This window comes from Euleptes europaea, chromosome 4, assembly GCF_029931775.1.
Source record: "Euleptes europaea isolate rEulEur1 chromosome 4, rEulEur1.hap1, whole genome shotgun sequence".
NCBI classification, from domain to species: domain Eukaryota; kingdom Metazoa; phylum Chordata; class Lepidosauria; order Squamata; family Sphaerodactylidae; genus Euleptes; species Euleptes europaea.
In genome coordinates this window covers 123,752,310-123,777,903 of record NC_079315.1, presented here as the reverse complement: position 1 = coordinate 123,777,903, position 25,594 = coordinate 123,752,310, and the positions used below count along the sequence as shown (strand labels likewise).

The 25,594-nt window shown below is 51.7% G+C and overlaps 1 protein-coding gene across 1 annotated transcript; it reads left to right on the top strand.

The window, feature by feature from the left end:
• CA9 (carbonic anhydrase 9) lies at positions 1 to 25,594 on the top strand. The gene is made up of 11 exons (XM_056849112.1): positions 1 to 118; positions 3,310 to 3,348; positions 4,558 to 4,728; positions 15,183 to 15,328; positions 17,145 to 17,237; positions 17,630 to 17,696; positions 18,671 to 18,828; positions 19,544 to 19,685; positions 24,438 to 24,473; positions 25,270 to 25,390; positions 25,525 to 25,594. The coding sequence occupies exons 1-11, from the start codon at positions 1 to 3 to the stop codon at positions 25,592 to 25,594; spliced, it is 1,161 nt and encodes a 386-aa protein (XP_056705090.1).

Genomic DNA, 25,594 nt, shown 5'->3' with positions numbered 1-25,594 from the left:
ATGCTCAAATGTGGGGTGTGCCAGAGGCAATTAGTGGTTCTGGGGGGCAGTCTTCACCTGGAGCAGGAGTCTGATGAATGCAGTACTACAGTGCAGGTGGGAGCTGGTCGATATGGAGGTGGGACTTTTCAAAGGCAACCACTATGTGGCAAGGATGCTTCCTGCCTATCTAGCCTAGCATCCTGAGAACGAACCATGCGAGGGCCCTTATTTCCCCCACATCTACGCTAATATTGTGCAATGCGAGATCAGTGAGGCATAAAGTTGCACACTGCTCCAGGATATTACAGAAAAAAGAAATTGACCTGGCTTGCATAACAGAGACATGGCTGGAAGAAAATGACATGGTATGTCTGTCCCAATCAACTCTGCCTGGTCAGGCGGTCCTCCACCAACCCCACACAGGTGGCCAGGGAGGAGGGGTTGCCGTGATCACCTGCGAGCACTTCAGCTTCTGCAGACTCCAAGTCCAATCTGCAGCCGGCACTGACTGTGCCCCCCTCCTCCCATTGGAGACTAAGGACAGATCCCGCCTGATTGCCAGTCCCCTCGTTCCCCAGTGGGCACCCTCTCTGAGCCGGCAGAGTTGTTTTCGGATGTGGCACTGGAGACACCTGGATTGATGGATCGGGGTGACTTCAACGTTCATGCTGAATGCTCCTCACGGGATCTATCCACCACAGAATTTATAGCCTCTTTGGCCGCCCTGGGCCTCTATCAAATTGTGATGGACTCAACACATGGAAGAGGTGCCACCTTGGGGTTAATCTTTTGCACAGAGCCTTTGAGGGGAGGTCTTGTTTCGTGGTTGGAGATTCAGCCCAAACCATGGTGTGACCATGCTTCTACTGAAGGTGAGGGTGAATATGGCATGGAGACTACACTACCATAATGCGCTCCACATAGGTCTTCCATCGAAGTCCTCTTGGAGTCTCCAGTTGGTGAAGAATGCTGCAGCTTAGTTGTTATCAGGTGGTTATCAGGCAGATCATCAAAGGTTCCTAACTAAGGATGTGACGCTGGCAACCAAGATCACAGACAGATCATGAGTATTACTCCCATTCTGCAGTCACTCCATTGACTTCTCATCAGTTACCGGGCTGAATTCCTGGTATTGGCTATCCCATACAAAGTCCTACACGGCTTTGGTCCCTCATACCTGCAGGGCCGCCTCTCTCCCTCTGCTCCACCATGACAGCTTTGTTCATCTCAGCAGGGCCTTGTGGAGGTGCCACCCTGCAAATGGGCAAGGCCAATAACGGCCTGTACACACGGCCTTCTCATCTGTGGCCCCCACCTTGTGGATTGGCTTGCCTGACAAGGTCAGGAAGGCTCCCCCTTTCCTGGCTTTTCAAAAACTATGCAAAATGGAATGATTCAAGAGATACACAGCACGACCCCAGCAAGGAAGTTCTGAAGTATGTCAAGGAAGGCATGGTGGGGAGGGGTTCTTTGAGTCTGTTTGAACATCCATCCTTGTAAAAAGACTGGCTCAGTTATTGGAGAACCACCTCACAATGGCACTGGTGGGGGGGAGCTGTAATTCAACCCCCCCCTCCACACACACACACACACACACACACACACCCCTGAGTTCAGCATTGCTTCATCAGAGCAGACCCTCCAGCGTGGCTGCCCCTGTCCCCCTTTTAGTGAGGTTCTTTGCTTTCCTTCTGCATTTCCAGGGAGCAGAACGCTGGGCGGGGGGGGGGAGGGGGGAGGCATTTGGGGAGCACCAGAGATTCCACACCAGAAGACCAAGAGGCATTGTGCCGCCCAGAGGTTGGCTGGGAGGGGCCATGGGAGCTGCTCCCAGATTTCTTGCCTGCCCAGATCTGCTGTTGTAACTATGCTGAAGATGAGGAACCTGAACCCCCCACCTTGCCTTCACACACTTCTTATGAAGGCCAAGCAGCCCCCCCCGCCCCCGCCCCCGCGTGGGCAGTTGTCTACACAGTTGTCCACACAGCAGGCTCAGGCCTGACGCTTGTTGACCCAGACGTGCACTGCAAGGGCTGCTCTGGACTTTAACTCTCAGGTGTGTGTGTGTGTGGGGGGGGCAGGTCAGACTGGGACTGCAGTGCTTGTGGAGAGGAAGCTTGAGAACCCACCCCCACTGTCACTGGTGTCAAATCTCGCCTCTGCCACAGAGTCACCAAGAGCTCTTAGGCAAGACTCCCCCCCCCCATTTATCTGGCTGCAGTGTGGCCTACCTTCCAGGGCTCTTTGTAAGTACTATGGTACAGCACTTTGAATCTGAGCTGGGCAAGCGTCTTTTCCTGGATTCCTCACTTTTCATACCTGCCCCATGTGTTTACCCCTTTGAGGTTCCTCTGGGCTGTTGGTCTGTGGCAGGCAGGGGGAGGAGTCCAGTGGGGGGGGGGCTCTATCCAGCCCCAATGCCAAAGCTCTGCCTGGAGGAGGGCAGGCCCCTCCCCCATGACCTCCAGGTGCCCCTCGCGTCCCCGCTTCCCCTCCTCCTTCCCCTGCACGATGATCTGCCGGTCTGCTTCATCACTCTCCTTTCTGCTTCCCCACCTGTCTGCTCAGTGCTGGGGGGGGGGGGGGCTGGAAGATGGTGTTGGGGGTCCTCCCGTGAAAAGCTGTTGGGGTCCTCCGGGTTTGCCAAAAGGCAGCTGAGCTTCCGTTTTGGCACAGCACCATCCTGGCTTTGTTTTCTGCTCCCATGGCTGGCTTGAATTCTTGGGGTCCAGGTGGGCCTGCCGTGTCTGGGAGAATGCCCCTCGCCTGACCCTTAGGAGAATTCATGAGCGGGTGGCAGGATCAAGTAGCTGCATACGGACTCACAGTTTGGGCCCGCCCCCAGTTCCCACTGCCCCCCCCCCCCAATTCTCACCGGCAGTTTCCCACTGGCAGTTCCCATTGGCAAGAGTTGCTTGAATAGATCCCTGCTTTTGGCAGGACCGATGGGAAACTGAGGCCCAGGTGTGAACTGTGACCCTGACCGGGGCCTCCATTGTTGTGGACTTTCAGGAGTGTCTTCAACCCACAGTCTAGCAGAGGAGAGTGTAGTAAGGAAAGGGTGGAGGAGATGGATTCTGCCAAAGAAAACTCCTGCCTGGTACTGCCTCAGGTGTTTGTGCAGCACTCACACACTCACACACACACACACACCTTTGACCTAAAATGGGCTGCGGAAGAGACTGCCCCTTCCAGAAAATACTCCGCCTAGGCGCACCACCTTCATAGGGCTCCCCTGGGAGCAGTGGAGCCTTGGGTGGGGGAGGGGGGCGGTGCATAGAGTCTCTTTTGTTTCCTGATTATTTGTCCCCCTTCTTTCTTCCGCAGGTCCTTCTGGCCACGGGCCCAGGCACTGGAGCTATGCAGGTGAGGGCCCCGGAGCTGTCCTTGCCCTTTCTCTGGGCTGCCGGCCAACCGGCTTGCCAGGATTAATGATTAGCTTGCTGTCCTTCACATGCCCCTGCCCTGCCCTCCTGCCTGCGGTCCTTCTCAGATCAGGCCCATCCCAAAAGCCTGCAGGGGCATATGCCGCTCTGACTGCCCTAGACAGGTGCAGAAGCCCCACCCCACCCCGGCAAGGCCATCTCCCCCTTCTTCTGTCTCGGCTGAGGACAGACCTCACGTCTCTCTCCCCTGGGGGGTTGATTGCTCTATGGCTCCCATGGGAAAGATTAACAAAGGATGATACAGTCAAGAAAGCACTGATGTTGGGCGGGGAGGCTACAGTGCACCTGCTGGTGTCTAGGAGGAGGGTGCTGTGCTGTGGTTGTGGTTGTCAAGATGGCTGCTGGAGTTGTTGCTGTTCGGGGTCTCTAGGCCCAAGCCAAAATGGGTTAAATGCCAAAAAAAAAAAAAAAACCCCACCCAAAAAAAGCCTATTAACGACCTTCGATGGGATCAATTCTTTGGAGATTATTAAAAAAACATAAGAACATAAGCAAAGCCCAGCTGGATCAGACCCAGGCCCATCAAGTCCAGCAGTCTGTTCACACAGTGGCCAAACAGGTGCCTCTAGGAAGCCCACAAACAAGTCTGCAGCAGCATTGTCCTGCCTGTGTTCCTACAGCACCCAGTATAACGGGCGTGCTCCTCTGATCCTGGAGAGAATAGGTGTGCATCACGACCAGTATCCATTTTAACTAATAGCCATGGATAGCCCTCTCATCCATGAGCATGTCCACTCCCCTCTTAAAGCCTTCCAAGTTGGCAGCCATCACCACATCCTGGGGCAGGGAGTTCCACCATTTAACGATGCATTGTGTGAAGAACTACTTCCTTTTATCTGTTTTGAATCTCTCACCCTCCAGCTCTAGCAGATGACCCCGTGTTCTAGTATTATGGTAGAGGGAGAAAAATATGACGGATATTCCTAAATTCTCATTACAGCAGTTCCTTTTTACAACATGACACTCTTTTTTTAAGCAATGAGAGGTGTGATAGGCAGCGTGAGCTCCCTCCTGCCCCACCCCATTCTCGGGGCCTGTCAAGTGTGGCCCGGGCACAGTCCTTGGCACCAGAGAAGGATGGGTTGCAAGGCTCTCCGAGGCCTTCCTCATGCCCGCTTTCTTCTTTCAGACAAGACAGAGTGGGTATCAGATTTCCCTGACTGCGGGGGCCACATGCAGTCCCCCATCAACATTGACACAGCCACCACCCTCTTTGCCCCCCAGATGAAAGCCCTCCAGCTTTCTGGTTACAATCTGCCTCCCGAAGAGAAGCTCAGCCTCCGGAACAACGGGCATACAAGTGAGTCCTCCTGAGGTGCATGCAAATCGTTCTCTCCTGGGCCTGGAGCACCATAGGAACGCAAGGCCAGTTCTTGATTGGGGTGGTGGGCAGGGGGGGCGGGCTGCAAGATTACCCTGGCAGACACAGTGCCCGAAAAGAACCTCAGAAGAGCCCTGTTGGATCAGCCCAGTGGGGGTCCATCTCGTCCACCATCCTGTCTCATGCAGTGGTCAACTGGTCAGAACTGTCAGGATGGATGCGGCTGTAGCTGGTCAGTCAGCTGGACTCAGAGTAGGAAGGAGAAAGAGAGCTGACAGAGTGCTGATTGAACTTAATTGTGGAAGGTGATTGCGGAAGCTGATGGTTGTTGATTGGGGGAGGGTCTGCATTGCCTGGGGCTGACTGCTGGCTCCGCCTTCTGCTGGGTGGGCCTTGGACTGTATAAGGCTCCTCCTCTTGCCCTGTGGCTCTTAGCCTAGGGGTCAGGCCTGGGGGGCTGGTAAGAAGCTGAGAGGTTTGTACATTCTATACGTGTTAAGCTTTTTTGCTTCGGCAAGCAGGGAGTCTAGTGAGACAGTGCAGGAAAAAGAATGAGAGGAGTGCAGAAAAAAACGGAACCCCTTCTGCAATGGGTCACAGCAGCATGACTGGTGAGGGAGGTGAGGCAGTGGCATGCTTTAGTTTTAGAACAAATCATCACAGTCAGTCCTTGAGCATTTAGAAAGGATGGATCTGATCACTAAGAGCCAGCACAGGTTTCTCAAGAACAAGTCATGTCAGGCTAAATCTTATCTCCTTTTTTGAGAAAGTTACTACCTTGCTGGATCAGGGGAAACTATGTCTATAGTTTATCTTGATTTCAGTAAGGCTTTTGATAAGGTTCCACATAATATTCTTGTTGACAAATTGGGAAAATGTAGTTTAGATCCTGTTACTGTCAGGTGGATCTGTAACTGGTTGACAGATCGCACCCAGAGAGTGCTTTTTAATGGTTCCTCATCCACTTAGAGAGGAGTGACTAGTGGAGTTCCTCAGGGATCTGGCCTGGGTCCTGTGTTGTTCAACATCTTTATAAATTATTTGGATGAAGGATAGAGGGGATACTTATTAAATTTGCAGATGATACTAAATTGGGAGGGGTAGCAAATATGGTAGAAGACAGAGCCAGGGTACAGGATGATATTGGCAGGCTGGACAACTGAGCTCAAACTAATAACATGCATTTCAACATAGATAAATGTAAAGTTCTGCATTTAGGTAAAAAAAATCAAATGCATAATTATAGGATGGGGGAGACTTGTCTTGGCGGTAGTATGTGTGCAAAGGGTCTTACCAGACCATACAGTGAACATGAGTCAGCAGTGTGATGCGGTAGCCAAAAGGGCAAATGTGATTTTGGGTATCAACAGAAGTATAGTGTCCAGATCATGGAAAGTGATGGTATCGCTTTACTCTTCTCTGGTTAGACCTCACCTAGAGTATCATGTTCAGTTTTGGGCACTAAAGATGTAGACAAGTTGGAACGTGTCCAGAGGAGGGCAACCAAGATGGTGAGGGGTCTGGAGACCAAGTCCTATGAGGAAAGGTTGGAGGAGCTGGGTATGTTTAGCCTGGAGAGGAGACAACTGAGAGGGGATATAATAACCATCTTCAAGTATTTGAAGGGCTGTCATATAGAGAAGGGTGCTGTTTTCTGTTGCCCCAGAAGGTTGGACCAGAAACAATGGGTTGAAATTAAATCAAAAGGTATTGTCGAAGGCTTTCACGGTCAGAGTTCATCGGTTCTTGTAGGTTATCCAGGTTGTGTGACCGTGGTCTTGGTATTTTCTTTCCTGACGTTTCGCCCACAGCTGTGGCAGGCATCTTCAGAGAAGTGACACTGAAGGACAGTGTCTCTCAGTGTTTTAAATCAAAAGGGTTTTGGTCTAAACATTAGGAAGAACGTTTTGACATACATAGAATCATAGAGTTGGAAGAGACCACCAGGGTCATCTAGTCCAACCCCCTGCACAATGCAGGAAATTCACAACTACCTCCCCCCCACACCCCCAGTGACCCCTACTCCATGCCCAGAAGATGGCCAAGATGCCCTCCCTCCCATGAACTGTCCAAGGTCATAGAATCAGCTTTGCTGACAGATGGCCATCTAGCCTCTGCTTAAAAACCTCCAGGGAAGGAGAGCTCGCCACCTCCCAAGGAAGCCTGTTCCACATGGGGAACCGCTCTAACTGTTAGAAAACTCTTCCTCATGTCTAGATGGAAACTCTTTTGATTTCATTGGTTCTTGTAGGTTATCCGGGCTGTGTAACCGTGGTCTTGGTATTTTCTTTCCTGACGTTTCGCCAGCAGCTGTGGCAGGCATCTTCAGAGGAGTAACACTGAAGGACAGTGTCTCTTTTGATTTCATTTCAACCTGTTGTTCTGGTCCGACCTTCTGGGGCAACAGAAAACAACTCGGCACCCTCCTCTCTATGACAGCCCCTCAAGTACTTGAACATGGTTATCATATCCCCTCTCAGTCTTCTCCTCTTCAGGCTAAACATACTCACTCTTTCAACCTTTCCTCGTAGGACTTGGTCTCCAGACTCACCATCTTTGTTGCCCTCCTCTGGACATGTTCCAGCTTGTCTACATCCTTCTTAAATTGTGGCGCCCAAAACTGAACACAATGCTCTAGGTGAGGTCTAACCAGATCAGAGTAGAGCAGTTCCTCAGTGGAACAGGCTTCCTCGGGAGGAGGTAGGCTCTCCATCTTTGGAGATTTTAATTTATTTATTTATTTTATTTACTGTTTCAATTTAATACCCCACTCTTCCCGGCCGAGACCGAACTCAGAGTGGCTTACAGGGGAATAATAACCCATTTAATCAATAAAACAATTTAAAACAGCATTTTAAAATAGCTCTAAAATTCTAAAACCAATCCTAGAACTACTTAGGCGCCTCTAAGTGTAAAAAGGTTTAACTAGGCGAGCAGAATTAAGATACTGTGACGGTGAGGGTTGGGGAGGCCGATAATCATATATATGAAACAGTAGCTGGCCTCAACCATAAGCCTGGTGGAATAGTTCTGTTTTACAGGCCCTGCGGAACTCCTTAAGGTTTCGCAGGGCCCTGGTCTCACTTGAGAGGCTATTCCAGTCCCTTCCAGGATAGGTCATGTCAGGCTGATATGTCTCAGGATCTGTGAACCAGTGCAAGCCATTACACCAGGGAACCAGTTTATTCAGGTTGTGCATGCTTACTGTGCTGCTTTATCTCTGTTTTGCATCTCCCCCCCCACGTGTCTGAAATCCTTCACCGCTTCCCCTTTCCCATGCATGCAGTTATATGTAACATCATACGAATGTAAGAAGAGCCCTGCTGGTCCAGAGAAATGAGGGTCCATCCAGTCCAGCATCCCACCTCACACAGTGGCCAACCAGTCCCTCTTGCGGGCCAGCAACAGGGCATAGAGGCCGAGGCCTTCCCCGATGTTTCCTTCTAGCACTGGGATTCAGAGGTGGACTGCTTCCGAACGTGGAGTTTCCCTTTAGTCATCATGGCTGGTAGCCACTGATAGACCTCTCCTCCATGAGTCTGTCTAATCTTGTTTTAAAGTTGTCTATTTCTGTGGTCACTGCTACATTATCCAGTAGTAAATTCCATATTTTAATCACTGTCTGTGCAAAGAAGTATTTTCTTTTGTCCATCCTGAATCTACTGATCATCAGCTTCATTGGATGCCCTCAAGTTCAAGCATTTTGAAAAAATTCAAAGAAAAATTTCTCTTTATCTACTCTTTTACTCCATGCACAATTTATAATCCTCTGCCATGCTCCCTCTTAATCGTCTCCTTTTGAAATGGAAAAGTTCCAGACTCTTCAGCCTTTCCTCGTAGGCAAGGTGCTCCCACCCGCTGATCATCTTGGTTGCCCTCTTCTGTCCTTTTTCAAGCTCTGTGATGTCCTTTTTAAGATACGGTGACCAGAACTGTATTCCATATGAGGCCACACTACAGATCTATACAGGGGGATGATAACAGTTGCTGTTTTATTTTCAACTCCTTTAATCTTAGAATCATAGAGTTGGAAGGGTCCATATAGGCCATCTAGTCCAACCCCCAATTGGGAGGCATAGCAAATATGGTAGAAGACAAAGCCAGAATACAGGATGATCTTGACAGGCTGGAGACTTAGGCTAATACTAATAAAATGCACTTCAACAAAGATAAATGTAAAGTTCTGCATTTAGGTAGGAAAAATCGAATGCATGATTATAGGATGGGGGAGACTTGTCTGAGCAGTAGTGTGTGTGAAAAGGATCTTGGGGTCTTAGTAGACCAAACACTGAACATGAGTCAGCAGTGTGATACGGTAGCTAAAAAGGCAAATGCAGTCTTGGGCTGTATCAACCGAAGTATAGTGTCCACATCAATCGAAGTGCTGGTATCGCTTTACTCTGCTCTGGTTAGACCTCACCTAGAGTATTGTGTTTAGTTCTGGGCACCGCAATTTAAGAAGGGTGTAGACAAGCTGGAACGTGTCCAGAGGAGGGCAACAAAGATGGTGAGGGTGTAACGGACTGGATTTCGGCCTGTAACGTCAGAGAACTATGAACTGAAAATAGCTCAAGGCTTTGCTCTTGGCCGCTATTCACAGCATCACAATCCTCCCTGTTTTATCAAATTAGAAAAGGCTTAACCCCTCATCCAACCTTTTTGATAGTACAATATTTTTCTCAGGACATAAGTCCTTTGTTTCTCTGTTTAGGTAACCAGCAAATGAATTGACACCTGTGTGAATCTTTCTAACTTTTATTAACAAAAGGAAAGGTTCTTTTTAATAAACAAGACAGTATAACATATAATACTAATATTATTGAATTTATACAGAATGTAGTTAAGCAGGCAAGTATAATCAATTCTCCTAACATTATTTTAATGCATATTAAAACTAGTTGTCTGTTAGAATCAATCAGAATTCAGTCTCTTATTCATTGCTCTTAAGGAATATCAATTAAGCCAAAAGGATCCTAATATCTTACCAAGCAAGGGTCCTTCAGTCCAAGGAAATCTGATTTGGTGCTCAGATTCATGCATAGTTATAGCAAAACCTATCTGTCTGATCAATCTCTGAAGCCACTTATCACAATCATGTGACTATTGCTAAGTACCTGGTTGGCTATCATAATAAGCAAGTCAGCATAAACACATCTGTTCACTTTATCACATGATCAATACATATCTGAAATAGCTAGATAGGAGACCAGAAACTATCTCATCAAAATAACCTTTTAAAACTTTCCCAAACTTTCCCAAAAACTTTCCCCGATTATATCAGCTAAAAACTAAAACTGCAAGCAAAGGATGACATAGCAAACAGGTGTCTCCTTGTACTGGGGATGAGATCATTGCTACTGCGACAAGGGATCTGGAGACCAAGTCCTATGAGGAAAGGTTGAAGGAGCTGGGTAAGTTTAGCCTGGAGAGGAGAAGACTGAGAGGGGATATGAGCACCATCTTCAAGTACTTGAAGGGCTGTCATAGCTTTCTGCCTTTCCATGAGTAGCCGATAGGGTTGCCAGGTCCCTCTTTGCCACCAGTGGGAGGTTTTTGGGGTGGAGCCTGAGGAGGGTGGGGTTTTTGAAGGGACTTCAGTGCCATAGAGTCCACTTGCTAAAGTGGCCATTTTCTCATGGTGAACTGATCTCTATCGGCTGGAGATCAGTTGTAATAGCAGGAGATCTCCAGCCGCCACCTGGAGGTTGGTAACTCTAGGAGCAGAAATGGAACAGGTGATGCAGAATCCACTTGGAGTCTACGGCAGGGGCCAAGGGAATCTGGGGAGGCTCAGGCAGCTGGCAGTGATTTGTGTTCTTCACACCAGCTTAGGAGGCAGTGAAGGCAGGGGTGTCTGAGGGGCAGGCAGTATTCTGCCCTCTTCACACTGAGGCCCCTGGCCGCCTTCACCTCTTGGGAATGTGCCGTGATCCTGTGAGCAGCCAGAGCCCTCCTCCCGCTAAAGAGCTTCCTGGAGGCCAGGGGGTCCCTAAAACTGACACCAGAGAAGGGCTCTGCTCCCACAAAATGGATGCCCCTCGGAGTTTTTGGGGATCCATTTTGTTGTGTGCAAGCCTGGGCAAAAAGGAGGTTGGCAGCTGACCTCTCCCCCTGGCCTTAAGGTGTGCCTGGCTGGACAAAAGGGCTAACTAAACTCCATTGTGTCACCCTCACGTGATTTAACCAGTGCTCCGAGCAGACCATGACTCACCCTGCCTGCACCCATCCCTCCAATCAATCAGCATTCAGGGAAACAGCCCAGACATTTTCTTGGGACTTAAGGGACCCGCCAAGCCTTTCCTACCCTTTGTTGGAATCTCAGAAAAGCAATCGATTCCCGGTTCTCTGGCTTTCCTGCCAGAATACCTCATACTGCCTCAGGACCCATTTTTGGGTATAAATGTAGGTCCTTTGGCCATCAGAATCATAGAATCATGGAAGGGACCATCAGGGTCATCAAGTCCAACCCCCTGCACAATGCAGGAAATTCACAACTACCTCCCCCCCACACACACACCCAGTGACCAGAAGATGGCCAAGATGCCCTCCCTCTCATCATCTGCCCAAGGTCACAAAATCAGCATTGCTGACAGATGGCCATCTAGCCTCTGCTTAAAAACCTCCAGGGAAGGAGAGCTCCCAAGGAAGCCTGTTCCACTGAGGAACCGCTCTAACTGTTAGGAAATTCTTCCTGATGTCTAGATGGAAGCTCTTTTGATTTAATTTCAACCGGTTGGTTCTGGCCCTACCTTCTTGGGCAATAGAAAACAACTCAACACCATCCTCTATATGATAGCCCTTCAAGTACTTGAAGATGGTTATCATATCCCCTCTCAGTCTTCTCCTCTTCAGGCTAAACATACCCAGCTCCTTCGACCTTTCCTCATAGGACTTGGTCTCCAGACCCCTCACCATCTTTGTTGCCCTCCTCTGGACACGTTCCAACTTGTCTACATCCTTCTTAAATTGTGGTGCCCAAAACTGAACACAGTACTCCAGGTGAGGTCTAACCAGAGCGGAGTAAAGTGATTTCATCACTTTGCGTGATCTGGACACTATACTTCGGTTGATGCAGCCCAAGACTGCATTTGCCTTTTTAGCTACCGCATCACACTGCTGACTCATGTTCAGTGTTTGGTCTACTAAGACCCCAAGATACTTTTCACACACACTACTTGTCAGACAAGTCTCCCCAATCCTATAATTATGCATTTGATTTTTCCTACCTAAATGCAGAACTTTACATTTGTCTTCGTTGAAGTGCATTTTATTAGTTCTGATGTGTCTCCTGGATCCGTGCAACACCCCCCCACCCCTCCACTGCCATGTAGGCTTTCTTCTTTGCTTCTGGAAAGGCTGGTCGTTTTCCTCCTTAGCGCTGCTTTCCCTGGATGTCCCTTCAAAACTGGTAACGTCCCCCTTCCTGGAAATGCTATCCAAACCTCCTCCCTTTTCATTGTTAGCTTTTGTATGCTTTGTGTGTATGTTCATTGTTTGAAATATATATTTCTTATTTTTATTATTTTCTTCTGTAATAAAACCTGTTTCAGTTATAACTACCAACTGCTCATTTGGTAGTCCTCACCCGGGACAATCCTGGTGCACATAGGTTGTACACATAGCCCCCACCCCCCACCCCGCTCTTTCTGTCTGCAGCTGCTTCCCTCAACTTAAGTGCCTGCCCGCCCTGGGTAACCATCCAGCTGCCTGGGCAGTTGGCATGCTGGCCCTGATCCTATCCAACCCAAACCTGTATAGGTTGAAATCCACTTCCTCTTGAGCTGGGAAGAGGAATGGGTTTGTTTTGGTTGACTGCCTGTGTGAGGCAGGGGGGGGGATCTCTCCCACGTCACCTACTTCTCTTTACCTCAGACAATTGAGACACCAGAGGCTTTACTCAACAATAAAACAACAGAATTTTATTACATTTCACAGGGAAAGGGATTGGAGGGAAAACTAGTATTAAGGAAAGGTACAAAGTTTCTATACATATATTGAGTTGATCAACACATACAGCACAGGTGATATTTTATCTTATTTTATCCAACACTTTAGGCTACCTTAGTCCCATGACCCGGCACACAGAGGTGCCTGTGGGTATACTCTGGTGCCCCAAACTAGAAAACGTGGAATTACTTCCCTTCTCCTTTCCTTTCTCTGTGGAATTACTTCACAGCACTTAAAGTGATTTCCACACCACACTCGGGCCAGGAACACCTCCTTCCCCAGACACTCTTCCTCCCCTCCCTGCCTGGAGTGGGGCCCTTTCTCCCCAAACGCTCTCTTTCGTCACCCTTCAGGTTTCTTTGCCCCCGGCACACCCGGCACAACCTCTTGCTCCGGAACCCAGAGGTCGAAGCCCCTCTTCTCTTCCAGCAGCTCCGCCCCCCTCCAGTCACTGACAGAAATGAACCCCAGAGGGCAAGGCTTCTGCCCAACCTGTGCCAACTGCCGGGGTGTGGCTCCTTGGGAGGGCTGCCCTGGTAGATCTTCCATGCCACTCTCAAGGGAGGGAGCAAACTGGGCTTGGCTCAGAGACGCACCCGCTACCTGCCTGGGCACCTCCCTCCCCTCTCCCATTTCCCACTCGCCAGCCTCATTTGCCCAGGAGCAGCAACCAGCAGGGTGTTTTCACGACGAGGGAGGTGGAGCTCTGATCAGTCTCTCAGGTTATATGCAGAAACGCATATTTGTGTTTCCAGTAGATCCACTTGCGGGTTGGGGGAGGAAGGGTGTCCTGCAAATGTGTCGTCTGCCTCCCCACACCCATCCTACACCAGGGCTTACACAGCCCGGGTTGCTGGGTTTTCAAAGGGGATTCCAAGATTATTACGTTGGGAGATTTTTGTGTAAATGCTGGACGGCGTTGCCAGTTTGGCCATGTCATATAAGCAGATCTGTAACTCAAACTGCAAGCTTCGCTTTCTGCTGTCTTTTAAGGTGGTATCTTCTAGACTAGATCCAGTGGCAATTTCATGTCAGACGTGAGTCTCCAGCCTCTGGCCAGCCATATCCAATCGGATGAGGGCAGAATTGTCCCAGCAGATGGGACTGGTCAGAGACCAATAATGCCCGCTCCTCCTTGTGCCCTCCCCCATCCGTGGGTCCTAACTTCAAAATGAAGCACATCACAAACCCTTTTGTCAGCATCCTCCTACCTAGGGAGTCCCTGTGGTGGGGGGAGAAGGAGGAGGAGGAGGAGGAGAAGGGTTGGTTTTTATATGCCGACTTTACCACTTAAGGGAGACTTAAACCAGCTTACCTTCCCTCCCCCTCCCCACAACAGACACCCTGTGAGGTAGGTGGGGCTGAGAGAGCTTTAACAGAGCTGTGACTCACCCAAGTTCACCCAGCTGGCTTCATGTGGAGGAGTGGGGAAACAAATCCAGTTCACCAGATTAGCCTCCGCTGCACATGTGGAGGAGAGAGGAACCAAACCTAGTTCTCCAGATCAGAGTCCACCGCTCCAAACCACCGCTCTTAACCACTACACCACGCTGGTCAGGAAATTCTTATCCACCACTCCTGGAGTCCCTTGGATGGAATAAGAAAGCCAGTTTGTAGAAATGTAAGGGCGATGAAGCCTGTTGCTTTGGTCATTCCAATCCTTCATCAGCCAGCAGTTTTGGTTGCCGTATCTTATAAAGATATTGCAGATTTGGAAAGGGGGCAACTTCTTCACACTAAGAATGGGGTGTGAATTATGGAGTAATCAGTACCCAAAGGTACGTTCTGAAGACATCTGATGTGGCCACTTTGGAGATGTCCCACGGTTCTGTGTCAGATCTATGTCTGGATGGGGGATTCTGCACTCTCTTTAGTTCTGTAAAGGAAGAATGGTGAAATGTGAATCTCATCATAGCCATAAGCCATAAAATGTTGTGAAAGCTGCCAGAACGATTCATGGATAGAAAGTCCATGAATGGCCATTGGCCACTATGGCTAAATGGACCCTCCATGTTCAGAGGTCTCTGAATGCCAGATGCCAAGAGGGACCACGGAGGGGAGGGGCGCTTCTGGTGAGCATCTGGTTGGCCACTGTGGGGAACAGGAAGCCTGTCTAAATCGACCGTTGATCTTATCCAGCGGAGTCCCTCTGATGCTCGTATGAAGTTTATTTAAGAAAGAGTGTTTGTTATCCAACGGAATGAAAAAAGAGACCGCTGCTGAAGGCTGGATCCATCAGTCAGGAACAGTTAGGCTTCAAGGGCGCACAAGACATGGAGAGGCTCCTCTAGCAAGAGAAGAAGGTTGTTTGCTCCCATGTGGCTGTCTGATTTTGCCAACTGAGCAGTCTTAGTGGGTGCGAGGGGGGGTGGTTGGCCCTGCACTCACAGCTTGACAGTTCAGCCCTGGGAGAAGCAGCAGCCATGAGACAGGAGACGAGGGACAGCCCTGGCCAGAAAGGACACTGAGACTCGGCCTCCTTGCAGTTGTCCTGGACCTGCCAGCCAACCTGTCTGTGTCCGGAGGAGGATTCCCGCAAGCCTACCGGGCTGCCCAGCTGCATCTGCACTGGGGGTCCCCCGAGGGGCCTGGCTCTGAGCACACCGTGGACGGACGCCGCTATGCTGGGGAGGTGAGTCCCACCCTTTCTGGTTCCTGGGGCTCCCCGGCCGGGGGCCGGCAGTGGCTGCAGAAGGAAGGGGCAGAGTGGCCTCCCTGGATCGGTCTCCCTGGGAGAAGCCCGTCCTGGGCAAGTCGGGATGTCTTCAGGAATCGCCCCCTCCCTCCCTCCCTCGCTTCCAGGTCCACAGAGGAATGGGAGGGGGTTAATTGGCCTGGACCCCCACAGACTCAGCTGGGGGGAGGTGGAAGGGCAGATCTGGTCATCTGTCCAGCAGGGCGCCTGCAGTGGGGTAGGGTCTGCTGTCCTCTCTGTCAGAACGTCCACGAGGAGGAGTTGGCCCTCCAGGACCCCCAGGACCCCCACGCATGAAGCAGCCTTCTGCGGTTTCTCGATCTCCTGCCAACAGCAGTGGCTGTCCGGGGTCTCGGGCACAAGACTCCCACGTCACCCACCACCTGACCCTTTTCGCTGGAGATGCTGCCAGGGGCCTTCTCTGTGCCAAGCTGCTGCTCTGCCACTGATCCATGACCCCTCTCCAACATGTCTGTTCCCTTCCTCTGGCGGGCAGCCGGTGGCAGGTGGGGGCTGGGCATGGCGGCTGCCCTGAGGCTGGAGGCAGGCCTAGCACCAGCCACGTAGGACCCACGGAACGAGTGTACGCCACACACCAGCCAGACTGGTCACTCTAGAGAGAAGGATCTCACGCCATTTGCCCCCATTACCTGGTAACTGGTAAGAGACGTCCCTCGGCATGTGTCGGCTCCACAGGCTCTCTTCACTTGTATTCTGTAAGTTAAATGTGCAATATGTGAAGAACTTTAGCCTACAATGGTGAACTTGATTGTAGGATCCTGTCTTCTAGCATTTTAAGAGGCAGAAGGAGAAGGATGGAGCCCCCCCCCCCCGAGACCATGTTGATCTCCCAGTAGGGTTGCCAACTGCCAGGTAGTAGCAGGAGATCTCCAGCTAATTCAACTGATCTCCAGCAGATAGAGATCAGATCACCTGGAGAAAAATGGCCGCTTTGGCCATTGGACTCTTTGGCATTGAAGTCCGTCCCCTAACCCCACCCTCCTCAGGCTCCGCCCCCAAAATCTCCCACTGGTGGCGAAGAGGGACCTGGCAACCCCTACCTCCTAGGCTGTTGATATCTCAAACAGCCTCACAAGTCCATTTGTTACGAGAGGGGAAACTGTTCTTCCGGTTTATCTGTGCGCAGTCAGTGCTGACCGGGCTCTTGTGTCCCCCACGCTGCTGCTCTCCCTCCCTCACTTTCGCAGCAAGACTGTGCCCACAGTCTGGGCACACAACTCACTAGTCGATCACAAAACCAGTCGTCTTCGCAAACAAATTCTAAATGTTAAAAAGTAGTATTTAAAGGGTTATTTAAAATACTTGGCATTCTACCGTTCCCCAAATATTGGCTTACAAGCAGTTCAGCAAAACAGCCATAAAATTGTTTCCGGGCCCAATTCAAAGTGCTGGTTCTTGCCTCGGAAGCCCTAAATGGCTTGTGCCCCGCTTCTGACCTTTAAAGGCCCCGAGGGTCTTTAGGACAGCCTCCTCCTCCTCCTCCAGGAGCCTCCCTGAACTCTTAGCTCAAGACCAGAGGCCCTCTTGCATGTCTGTCCACCCATGGAAGTGTGGGCACCATGCCCTATACATTCTGGGCACTGGGAAGAAGCACTCATTGGCCACATACGCATTGGCATGCAGCACAGGCTGGGGGGAGGGACTATGTGAAACAAGGCAGGCAGGCAGGCAGGCGGCTGACTCGCAGGGTGGGGAAAGGGGTGCTCAGAGCTTCTCTGCCTTGTGGTTCCAGGTCCACGTTGTCCATTACAGCTCCCTCTTTGGCAGCGTCAAGGAGGCGGCGAGAGAGCCCGGGGGCCTGGCTGTGCTGGCTGCCTTTCTTCAGGTGAGGCATGAGAGGGCGGGGAGGCAGGGGAGGATGGGGCTGGGCTGCCTGGCGTGCAGGGTTGCCAGGTCCCTCTTTGCTACTGGCAAGAGGTTTTTGGGGCAGAGCTGGGTTTGGGGAGGGGAGGGACTTCAATGCCATAGAGTCCAATTGCCAAAGCAGCCGTTTTCTCCAGGTGATCTTTATTGGCTGGAGATCGGCTGTAATAGCAGATCTCCAGCTAGTACCTGGAGGATGGCAACCCTAATGATGTGCCCCTGGCTCCTGCTCTGCAAAGCCTGCCTGCCCCTGTGCTGCGGCACCAACACACCAGTCTTTCTCTCTCTCTCATACACACACGCGTGTGCGTGCGCACACACTGTTCTCACGAGCCATTTCAACTACTGTTCCAGGTTGGGTCAGAGGGAAATGAGGCTTATCAGCACATCCTTGAATATTTGGGCGAGGTCCATGAGGAAGGTAAGAAAGGAAAGAGACTTCCTCGACTTACTTGCTGCCAAAGGAGCCAGTGGAATTACCTGCAGTGCAAAGGCATGGGTGCCAGGCAGGTGGGCCAGCCACAGGCCACTCTGTCTATGCAGCGGCACAGCCCAGGCTGGCTCCAGGCTTCGCCCCCCCCCCCAGGGATGGTGCTCTGCTCTGCTCCCTCCATCACCTGTCCAGGCAGGCATGGGGAGATCCTTCCTGCGGCTTCTGTGATCCCCCAGGGGCTCCTGAACCAGTCCCCTATTCCCAGGGGTGGGTGGCCTCCCAGGGGGAACTCAGTGCCAAGACTTCGGTGCTCCTGTGCCCCAAAGACTCCTGCAGCTGCATACCCTACTGCAAGCACCTCTCCCACCAGGCAATTGAGTATTGGGGTGTGTGTGGAAGAAGAGCACAACAATGCTCTCCTGTCCCCCTCACTCCTTTCTGGAGGAAATGGGCCAGTGTCCCAGCAGCCCCTGCAACACGGCCTGTGCCTCTTGGGGGGGGGCTCCCCTTTCCTCTGGTCACCGGTGGGCCCTCTCCCAGGCCACAACAGGCCTCTGCAGGATTGGGGTTAGGGTCCAGTCTGGCCCCCTGATGCCAGGCCAAGGTGTCCCTCAGAGAGAGAGCTTACCGCATTAATTTCAGTTCTGACTTAGGAATACCAAAAGAGGCAGCGGTTCCAGCTGGACTGTGGGCAGTGGGAGCTCTGGCGCGGCCATCTCTCTCTCAACTCCACTCTGGCGGATCGAGATTTCTGCTGCTTCTTATAAAAAGTCACTCCAGATTGCTCTTCTGTGAAAATTCAGAGATTAATTCCCCCCCCCCCAAATCCTGCTGTATTTAGCCAGCATGCTCCTTGTGTCCCTTCCTTGCGTTTGAGGTGGACCTCGCCGGCACATGTCTTCCGATGCCTCTGTGCGTGATCCCAGGGAGAGTGTTTCTGTTTGTTTGTCTTCCCTTCCCAGACGAGGAAACCTCGATAGCGGGCTTTGATGTGGCCAAGCTGCTTCCTGACAACCTCGGTTCCTACTTCCGCTACAATGGCTCACTGACCACCCCTCCTTGCTATCAGACAGTGAACTGGACCATCTTTAACCAAACGGTTCTGCTGTCCCAAGAGCAGGTCTGTCCGGGTTGGGGAAGACATGGGAGTGTCTGTCTGGGGTCTCTGTGGAAGTCCATAGCCTTTGCCTGGCCTGGCAACTGACCACGCCCTGCCCCAAGACCGCAAGGATTCTGCTCCCTGCCTGAAACAGTTGTGGCTTTAGATCCTTGGGGCGGAGTTAAGGACGTAAGAACATCAAAACAGGGGGCCTGCGGGATCAGACCAGCGAGGGCCCCTCTAGTCCAGCATCCTGCCTTCTCACACAGGGGCCAACCAGTTCCTCTGGAGGACCAACAACAGGGCAAAGAGGCCAAGGCCGTCCCCCAATGTTGCCTCCTGGCACAGGGATTCAGAGGTTAATTGCCTGTGAACATGGAGGTTCCCTTTAGTCCCCATGACTAGCAGCCACTGATAGACCTCTCTTCCATGGATCTATACAATCCCTTTTAAAAGCGGTCTATGACCTGGATGGCCCAGGCTAGCCTGATCTCATCAGATATCAGAAACTAAGCAGGGTCGGCCCTGGTTAGTATTTGGATGGGAGACCACCAGGGAATAACAGAGTTGTGATGCAGAGGAAGGCACTGGCAAACCACCTCTGAACAGCTCTTGCCTTGAAAACCTCATAAGGGGGTCACCATAAGTCAGCTACGACTTGACAGTGCTTTAGACACACACACACACACCGCTTCTCTCCTGGTGACCTGTCTGTCGCTGTCCCTTTCCCCTTTAGATCTCAGTGCTGGAGGAAAGTCTTCTTGGGGAAAAGGAGGAGCTCATCCAGGGCAACTTCCGCCCGCCCCAAAGTCTGCATGATCGTCCAGTGCTGGCCAGTTTCCAGGTGACCCCAGCGCCAACAGTTGTTGAGCCACCAGGTAAGAATCCTCCACCCCCCTCTCCAGGGCCATGTTTGTGCACAGATGAGAGGGAAGCAGCCCAGTATTTGAAAGAGTTAAGTGGCAGTAACTATCTATTAAAGATGATGTGAATGCACCTTTTAACACTTGTTTTTCACCTGAGATTTTAAAACTTTCTTTTTAAAACTGCAATCCCTCTGGGCCAGGGGAATGCGTTCTGCATTCTGCTTTTAAGAATAAACAACTTTGATACCGTGCTGGGGACACTCCTGACGAAATACCGCCTGCCATCCCTTTTCCGGGTCCATCTCTCCCAGTTCCCTCCCCAGCAGTTTCAGATGCTGCTCCATCCCGAATATCACCACCACCTGCCTCCTTCTCCTCTGTGTATTATGAGATGGACAGGGGGTGGTCCTTTCTTCTGCTTCCTCTTACCCCTCCCTTGGAAAGCCCTGTTCCCACCGTCAGCATGTGACGCTGCTCTCCTGGGATCTGGTGTGATCGTTGACTGCTCCTGGCCCCAGTGAGTTGGGCTGCGTCACGGCAGGGAGCCCCACCCCAGCCAAAGGGTGTCTCACCCACAACAAAGGCAAGGTGGGTGTGCGGCCAGCCGGAAACAGAGATATGGCCCTGGCTCATTGTTTGCCTGGCATTCTGCCCTGCACGTCCGCTGGTGTGCGTGGGGGGTGGGGGAGAGGGGACAGCCACCCCGACTTTGCCTCAGCCACCTGCAGGCCTCTGGGGGCCTTGCAAAGTCCATTTCTCATGGCCGAGATCTGCACCACTTGCAGCTGCCTGCCTCCTTGCCTGGGCTCCTCTGGGGGTGCAGGCTGGCCCCACAGCAGCGTGAGCAGGTGACAGCAATGGCAGGGGGGGGGGAAAGCTCTCACGGTGCCCTCCAAGGAGAGCACTCTGTCTTACTCCTCACTGGGTAGATCTTGGCGCTGCTTGAACCAGTTCCTGGAACGAGGAGCAGGGGAGTTCAGACAGAGACCGGGAAGTGGCTGCCACAGGACAGCGTCCCACAATGCTGGAACACTCACTGGTCCGGCTAACAGTCTGCTCGCCAGTTGCACACAGGGAACCATCCCCCCCTTTGTGCTGATCAGTCTGGCCCTCGAGAACAGTTTGACTCTGTTCATTGGGTTACTTTTCACATGTTCAGGCAGTACAGTAGAGTATAGAACAGCCTGCAGAGCTTCCTGCTTGCATCTGCCTCCTAAGGTAGCCTGGCAGGAGCTCCGTCTTCCCTCCACATCCTGTGGTCAACACGTCCCACTCAGCAGCGAAGGGTATAAATGAATAGTGAGCAAATCAATTGGTCAGCCAGTAGTTATAAACACAAAATCTGCATTTTAAAAAAAGTCTTGCCACTTGGTGTTTAACTGCATGTTATCAATGTCATTTCACACATGCACATTTTTGCACAGCTTTACGGTAGGCATCGTTCTCCCCCCTCCCCCGTCATTTCATGACCTGATCCAACCACCTGTGATCCTGGGCACAATTATCTCACCTTCCGTGCCAGTGAAAAAGCCCCCCATGGGGCAAGGTCCCGTGGCTGAGGGGGAGATCGGAGTGGAGCTGAGTCCAGATGATACAGAGGCAACACAGGCTGGAAGCCCCCCCCCCCTCGCCGTTGATCGGTGGTGTGCTGCATTTGCTGAACGACTCTGTGAAGCGCTGGGGAGCTTTGCTGGCTCCAAGCACCTTGTGGCAGAAACAGGGGTCCACGCCATGAAAATTCTTCCCCCCAGCGGCAGCTTGTACGGAGGCTGGCTTCCTCTTTGGAGCAGCTTGATCTGGACACCCAGAGCGAGCCTTCAGTCACCCCAAGTAAAGCTGTGCTGTCCAACATTTCCCACCCAATAAGATGCCCATTCGGTGAGCAATACCTGGCACCACTGCTGTGTCCCCAACACGACTTCCCAGGCTGAGATCGGGGAGACGGCAAGAGGCGCTCCCCAGCTGAGAAGTGGGCAGGGGAACAAGCCTCTGCAGTCTGGAGGCCGGCTCCACCCACCACCCGTAGGAAAGGATCCCAAACTAGCCCCACACTTAGCCCACAGCCCATCTTCAGCCACGCTGCACCCTGCTGGTGGCCCTGGGGTGTTCTGGGCACTCCTGCCCCGTCAAGACAGAGCCCACGCCAACAGCAGGAAAATAGCAGGCGGGCTGCTAGGCTGCCCTCAACGTTTCCTAGCATGACTGTGTTTTCCAGTGACTCTTGTCTTCTCATGACGTGACCAAAATACAATAGCCTCAGTTTAGTCATTTTAGCTTCTAGGGTCAGTTCAGGCTTGATTTGATCTATAACCCACTGATTTGTGGGTTTTTTTGGCCGTCCACGGTATCCGTAACACTCTCCTCCAACACCACATTTCAAAGGAATCTACTTTCTTCCCATCAGCTTTCTTCAATGTCCAGCTTTCACACCCATACATAGTAAGAGGGAATACGATGGCATGAATTAACTTAATCTTGGTGGCCAGTGACACATCCTTACACTTCAGGATCTTTTCTAGCTCCTTCATGGCTGCCCTTCCCAGTCTCAATCTCCTTCTGATTTCTTGGCTGCAGTCTCCCTTTTGGTTGATGATGAAGCCAAGGAATAGAAAGTATTCAACAATTTCAATTTCCTCATTGTCAACCTTAAAGTTGAGTAATTCTGTAGTCATTACTTTTGTCTCCTTGATGTTCAGCTGCAGTCCTGCTTTGGCACTTTTGCTTTTAACTTTCAGCAGTAGTCGTTTCAAGTCTTCGCTGTTTTCTGCCAGTTATATAGTATCATCTGCATATCTCAAATGTTCCTCCCTCCAATTTTCACTCCACCTTCATCTAAATCTAATCCACCTTTCCTAATTATACATTCTGCTTATAGATTGAAGAGACAGGGAGATAAAATACATCCTTGTCTAACACCTTTGCCAATTAAAAACCATCCTGTTTCTCCATATTCTGTTCATTAATTCATTGAGTTGGCATAAGTCAGAAGCCAGTTGATGGCTTCTCTCTCTCTCTCTGTCTCTCTCACACACACACCCTCTTCATTCATGGCAGTTTGGCAACGGTTGGCTCATGCTTTTCCAGGAACTGCCCCTCTGCCTCTGGAACAGGGGGTGCATTTGGGGAGGGGGTGCATTTGGGCTTTCTGGTGTGGCTGTAAGACAAAAATATTTCAGAGAGGCTTTTGAGGCTTGGGCAAAGGGAGAACATCCTCTTAGTGGGCATCGATGCTTCTAGGTTAGTTTTTAATATGGTCTTAATACATGCTTATTTTTATTCAATTGTTTTTATACTGCTGTACCCTCCCCCCCGCCCCGCGTCCTGAGATGCTTCGCAGAGAGCTGGGTATATATATATTTTTAAAACAAATAAAGGAACTGACACTCCACCACAGCTGCTGTGCAGTTGTAAAACAATTCAGCAGCCGCTCGAGGTGGAGGCAAACAGATGAGCAGTTCAGCTCACCGCTGATTGTGACTGCGGAACTTAGGCTGTTCGCCTCTGGAACATATTTGCTGAGAGGCTGACAACCTGATGACTGAATTTTGGACAGTCTCACTGCAGACGAAGGGCATTCCTTTACTCTCAATGATGCTGCAGGGAAAGATCCTGACCCAGTGTCTGAAGCAGATAATGCTGTGGCAATTTGCTCTTTTTTCCAATGATCAGTACTCCACGTAAGGGGAGGTGGACGTGGCCCATTGGCAGAGGTCCAGTTTAAAAAGGATCTGGCCACAGATGATGTGAAAGGCCCCTCTCTGCCTGAAACCTGGCGAGTGACACCCAACAGAGCAGCACCCTGGAGAAGGGGGGGCATGCCCTAGGGCAGTTGGCCTCCACTACTGGGATCTCTTTTAAGTTCTCCAGCTGTTTTGGTTGGGATCTGTGTAGAAGGGGGGCTTGATGGGAAATGAAAGCACTCTGGTGGGAAAGATCAGTTAACAGGGGAAGCAATTTGGTCTCCTGGTCTGCCATTGCCAATCCATGCATACTGCGAATTGGGCCCCTGCCCAATGGGGCACTCCTACATGGAAGGAATGCCCCAGCCTCACATCAAGGGAGCGTAAGTACCCCAAAGCAAGGGACATGTTGAAAGGAAGAGCTTGCCCTGGAAACAGAGGCCTTAGCAACAGGCCCCCCCGCCCCCTGTTTCTGTTCTCCCAGTAGCATTACCAATCCACTTTTGGTAGTCTAGCCCAGATACACCCAGAGAGCATGCCCCCCCCCATCACTCAGTACTTTTAAAACGCCCTTGCTTTTCCCCTTGATGGTGGAGACCGTGATGTGTAGGGGTTGCTGGTCAGAATGCTGCCGTGTGGTCAACAACATGCACTGGACTGTCCCTGCCTTCCTCCAAGCGGTCTCCTCATGAACAGGAAAGGGGGGCTGGCAATAACTTGAGCAAAGCCAGCTTGGCAGTCCTTCCCCTGTCAACCCTAGCCCCTTAGGCAGGCTGGCCTGGCCTGTTTTAGGGCACAGCACAGCAGTGGCAGCAGCTGCTGCCGTGGCTAGGCTAGGACCCTCCCCACCCCGTTTTGAACATCTCCAGCCCATGCTCCCTCTCTCTCAGATCACAACCACTCCTTGGGTGCAAGTAAGGGCAGGTCAAGGGTGGCATCCCCAGCGCATTGGTGCAATGTGGGTGGGGGGGGCGCTTTTATCTCTGGCAAGTGCTAGAGAAAACCAGCAGGATACGCTGTGGGCATCCCCGGCTGGAGAGGATGGGTTGGAAAGGACTTTCTGACTCCCATGCTTTGCTTCTAGATGCTGGCAAGCAGGTGAGCTCCTCACTCCGCACAGGTAAGTCCTCGCAGTCCGCAGCCTGCACAAGCCTGGTGTAACAGCTCTCCCCACCCCCACCCCGGTCTCCCTCATTTCCAGCCAGAGCACAGAGAGGAGAGCCTGGCTAAATGGGAGCGCAGCCTTCCTGGCAGGGGTGCTTTGCCTCTCAACCCTCTCCAGGGCTGGCCAACGAGAGGAAAATCCATTCAGCAGGCAGTGCCAGTGGGGTGACTCTCCGTGGGATCACAAAGCTCCCCCACCCCACCCGTTTTCCAGCATTTTTAATCTTGATTTTATTCCCCCTTCCCACTTGTTGCTTGATTGTTCACAAGAACCATGTTTAATTTCTCAGAGACACAGGCCACCCGAAGGAAGGCAGAGGGTGGGGCTCTTTGCAAAATACGCGTGGCAGAGGAGTCATTCAGGGAAGGGGGGAGATAGGCTTGCTCTGGAGGGGAACTCCTGCAACACCAGTTTTTTGCTTGTTTCAAACATCTGGCAGGTGGACACCAAGTCTGAAGGAGACGCCTCTCCTCCTCTACAGCCCCTGAGGGTGGTTTCCCTTTGCCTTGAGGGTGGGCATATCTCCATTCCTCCCTACCTGTGCCAAGCAGCCTCCAGCCTGCCCCTGAGGCTGGGTCTGCAGGGGGAATGCTGGCTGGTTGTTGCCCCCCTCCATGCCTATGGAGGGCCCACTTCTGCCTACCTTTTGCGGCCCTGGCCCTGCCAGCCTCTTCCCAACCTCTTTCCAGGGCAAGGACTAGCCAGCCATTTTTGCCCCGAACACAACCCTGGGGGAAAGCCTCCCCTGCAGGATCACACTGCTGCTTTCTTTCCCCAGGGGACCTGCTGGCCATCCTGTTTGGGACACTCTTTGGGGTCACGGCCATCGCGTTCCTCCTCTATGTCCGTAAGCACCAGAGCCGGAGCCAGAGGTGAGAGAGCATGCACGATGCCATCACCTGCCGCTGGGGAGGGGGGTGGCGCATGCGGAGGAGGAAGGCCCCCCAGGACCTGCCGATTCCAATTACCCATTTCTTACCCAAACGGCTGTTTCCTCTTCCTCCAGGCTGGATGCCCAAGCAGCCAAGCCCAGCGTCATCTACGTGCCAGCCACCACCGAGGAACACGCAGGCTAG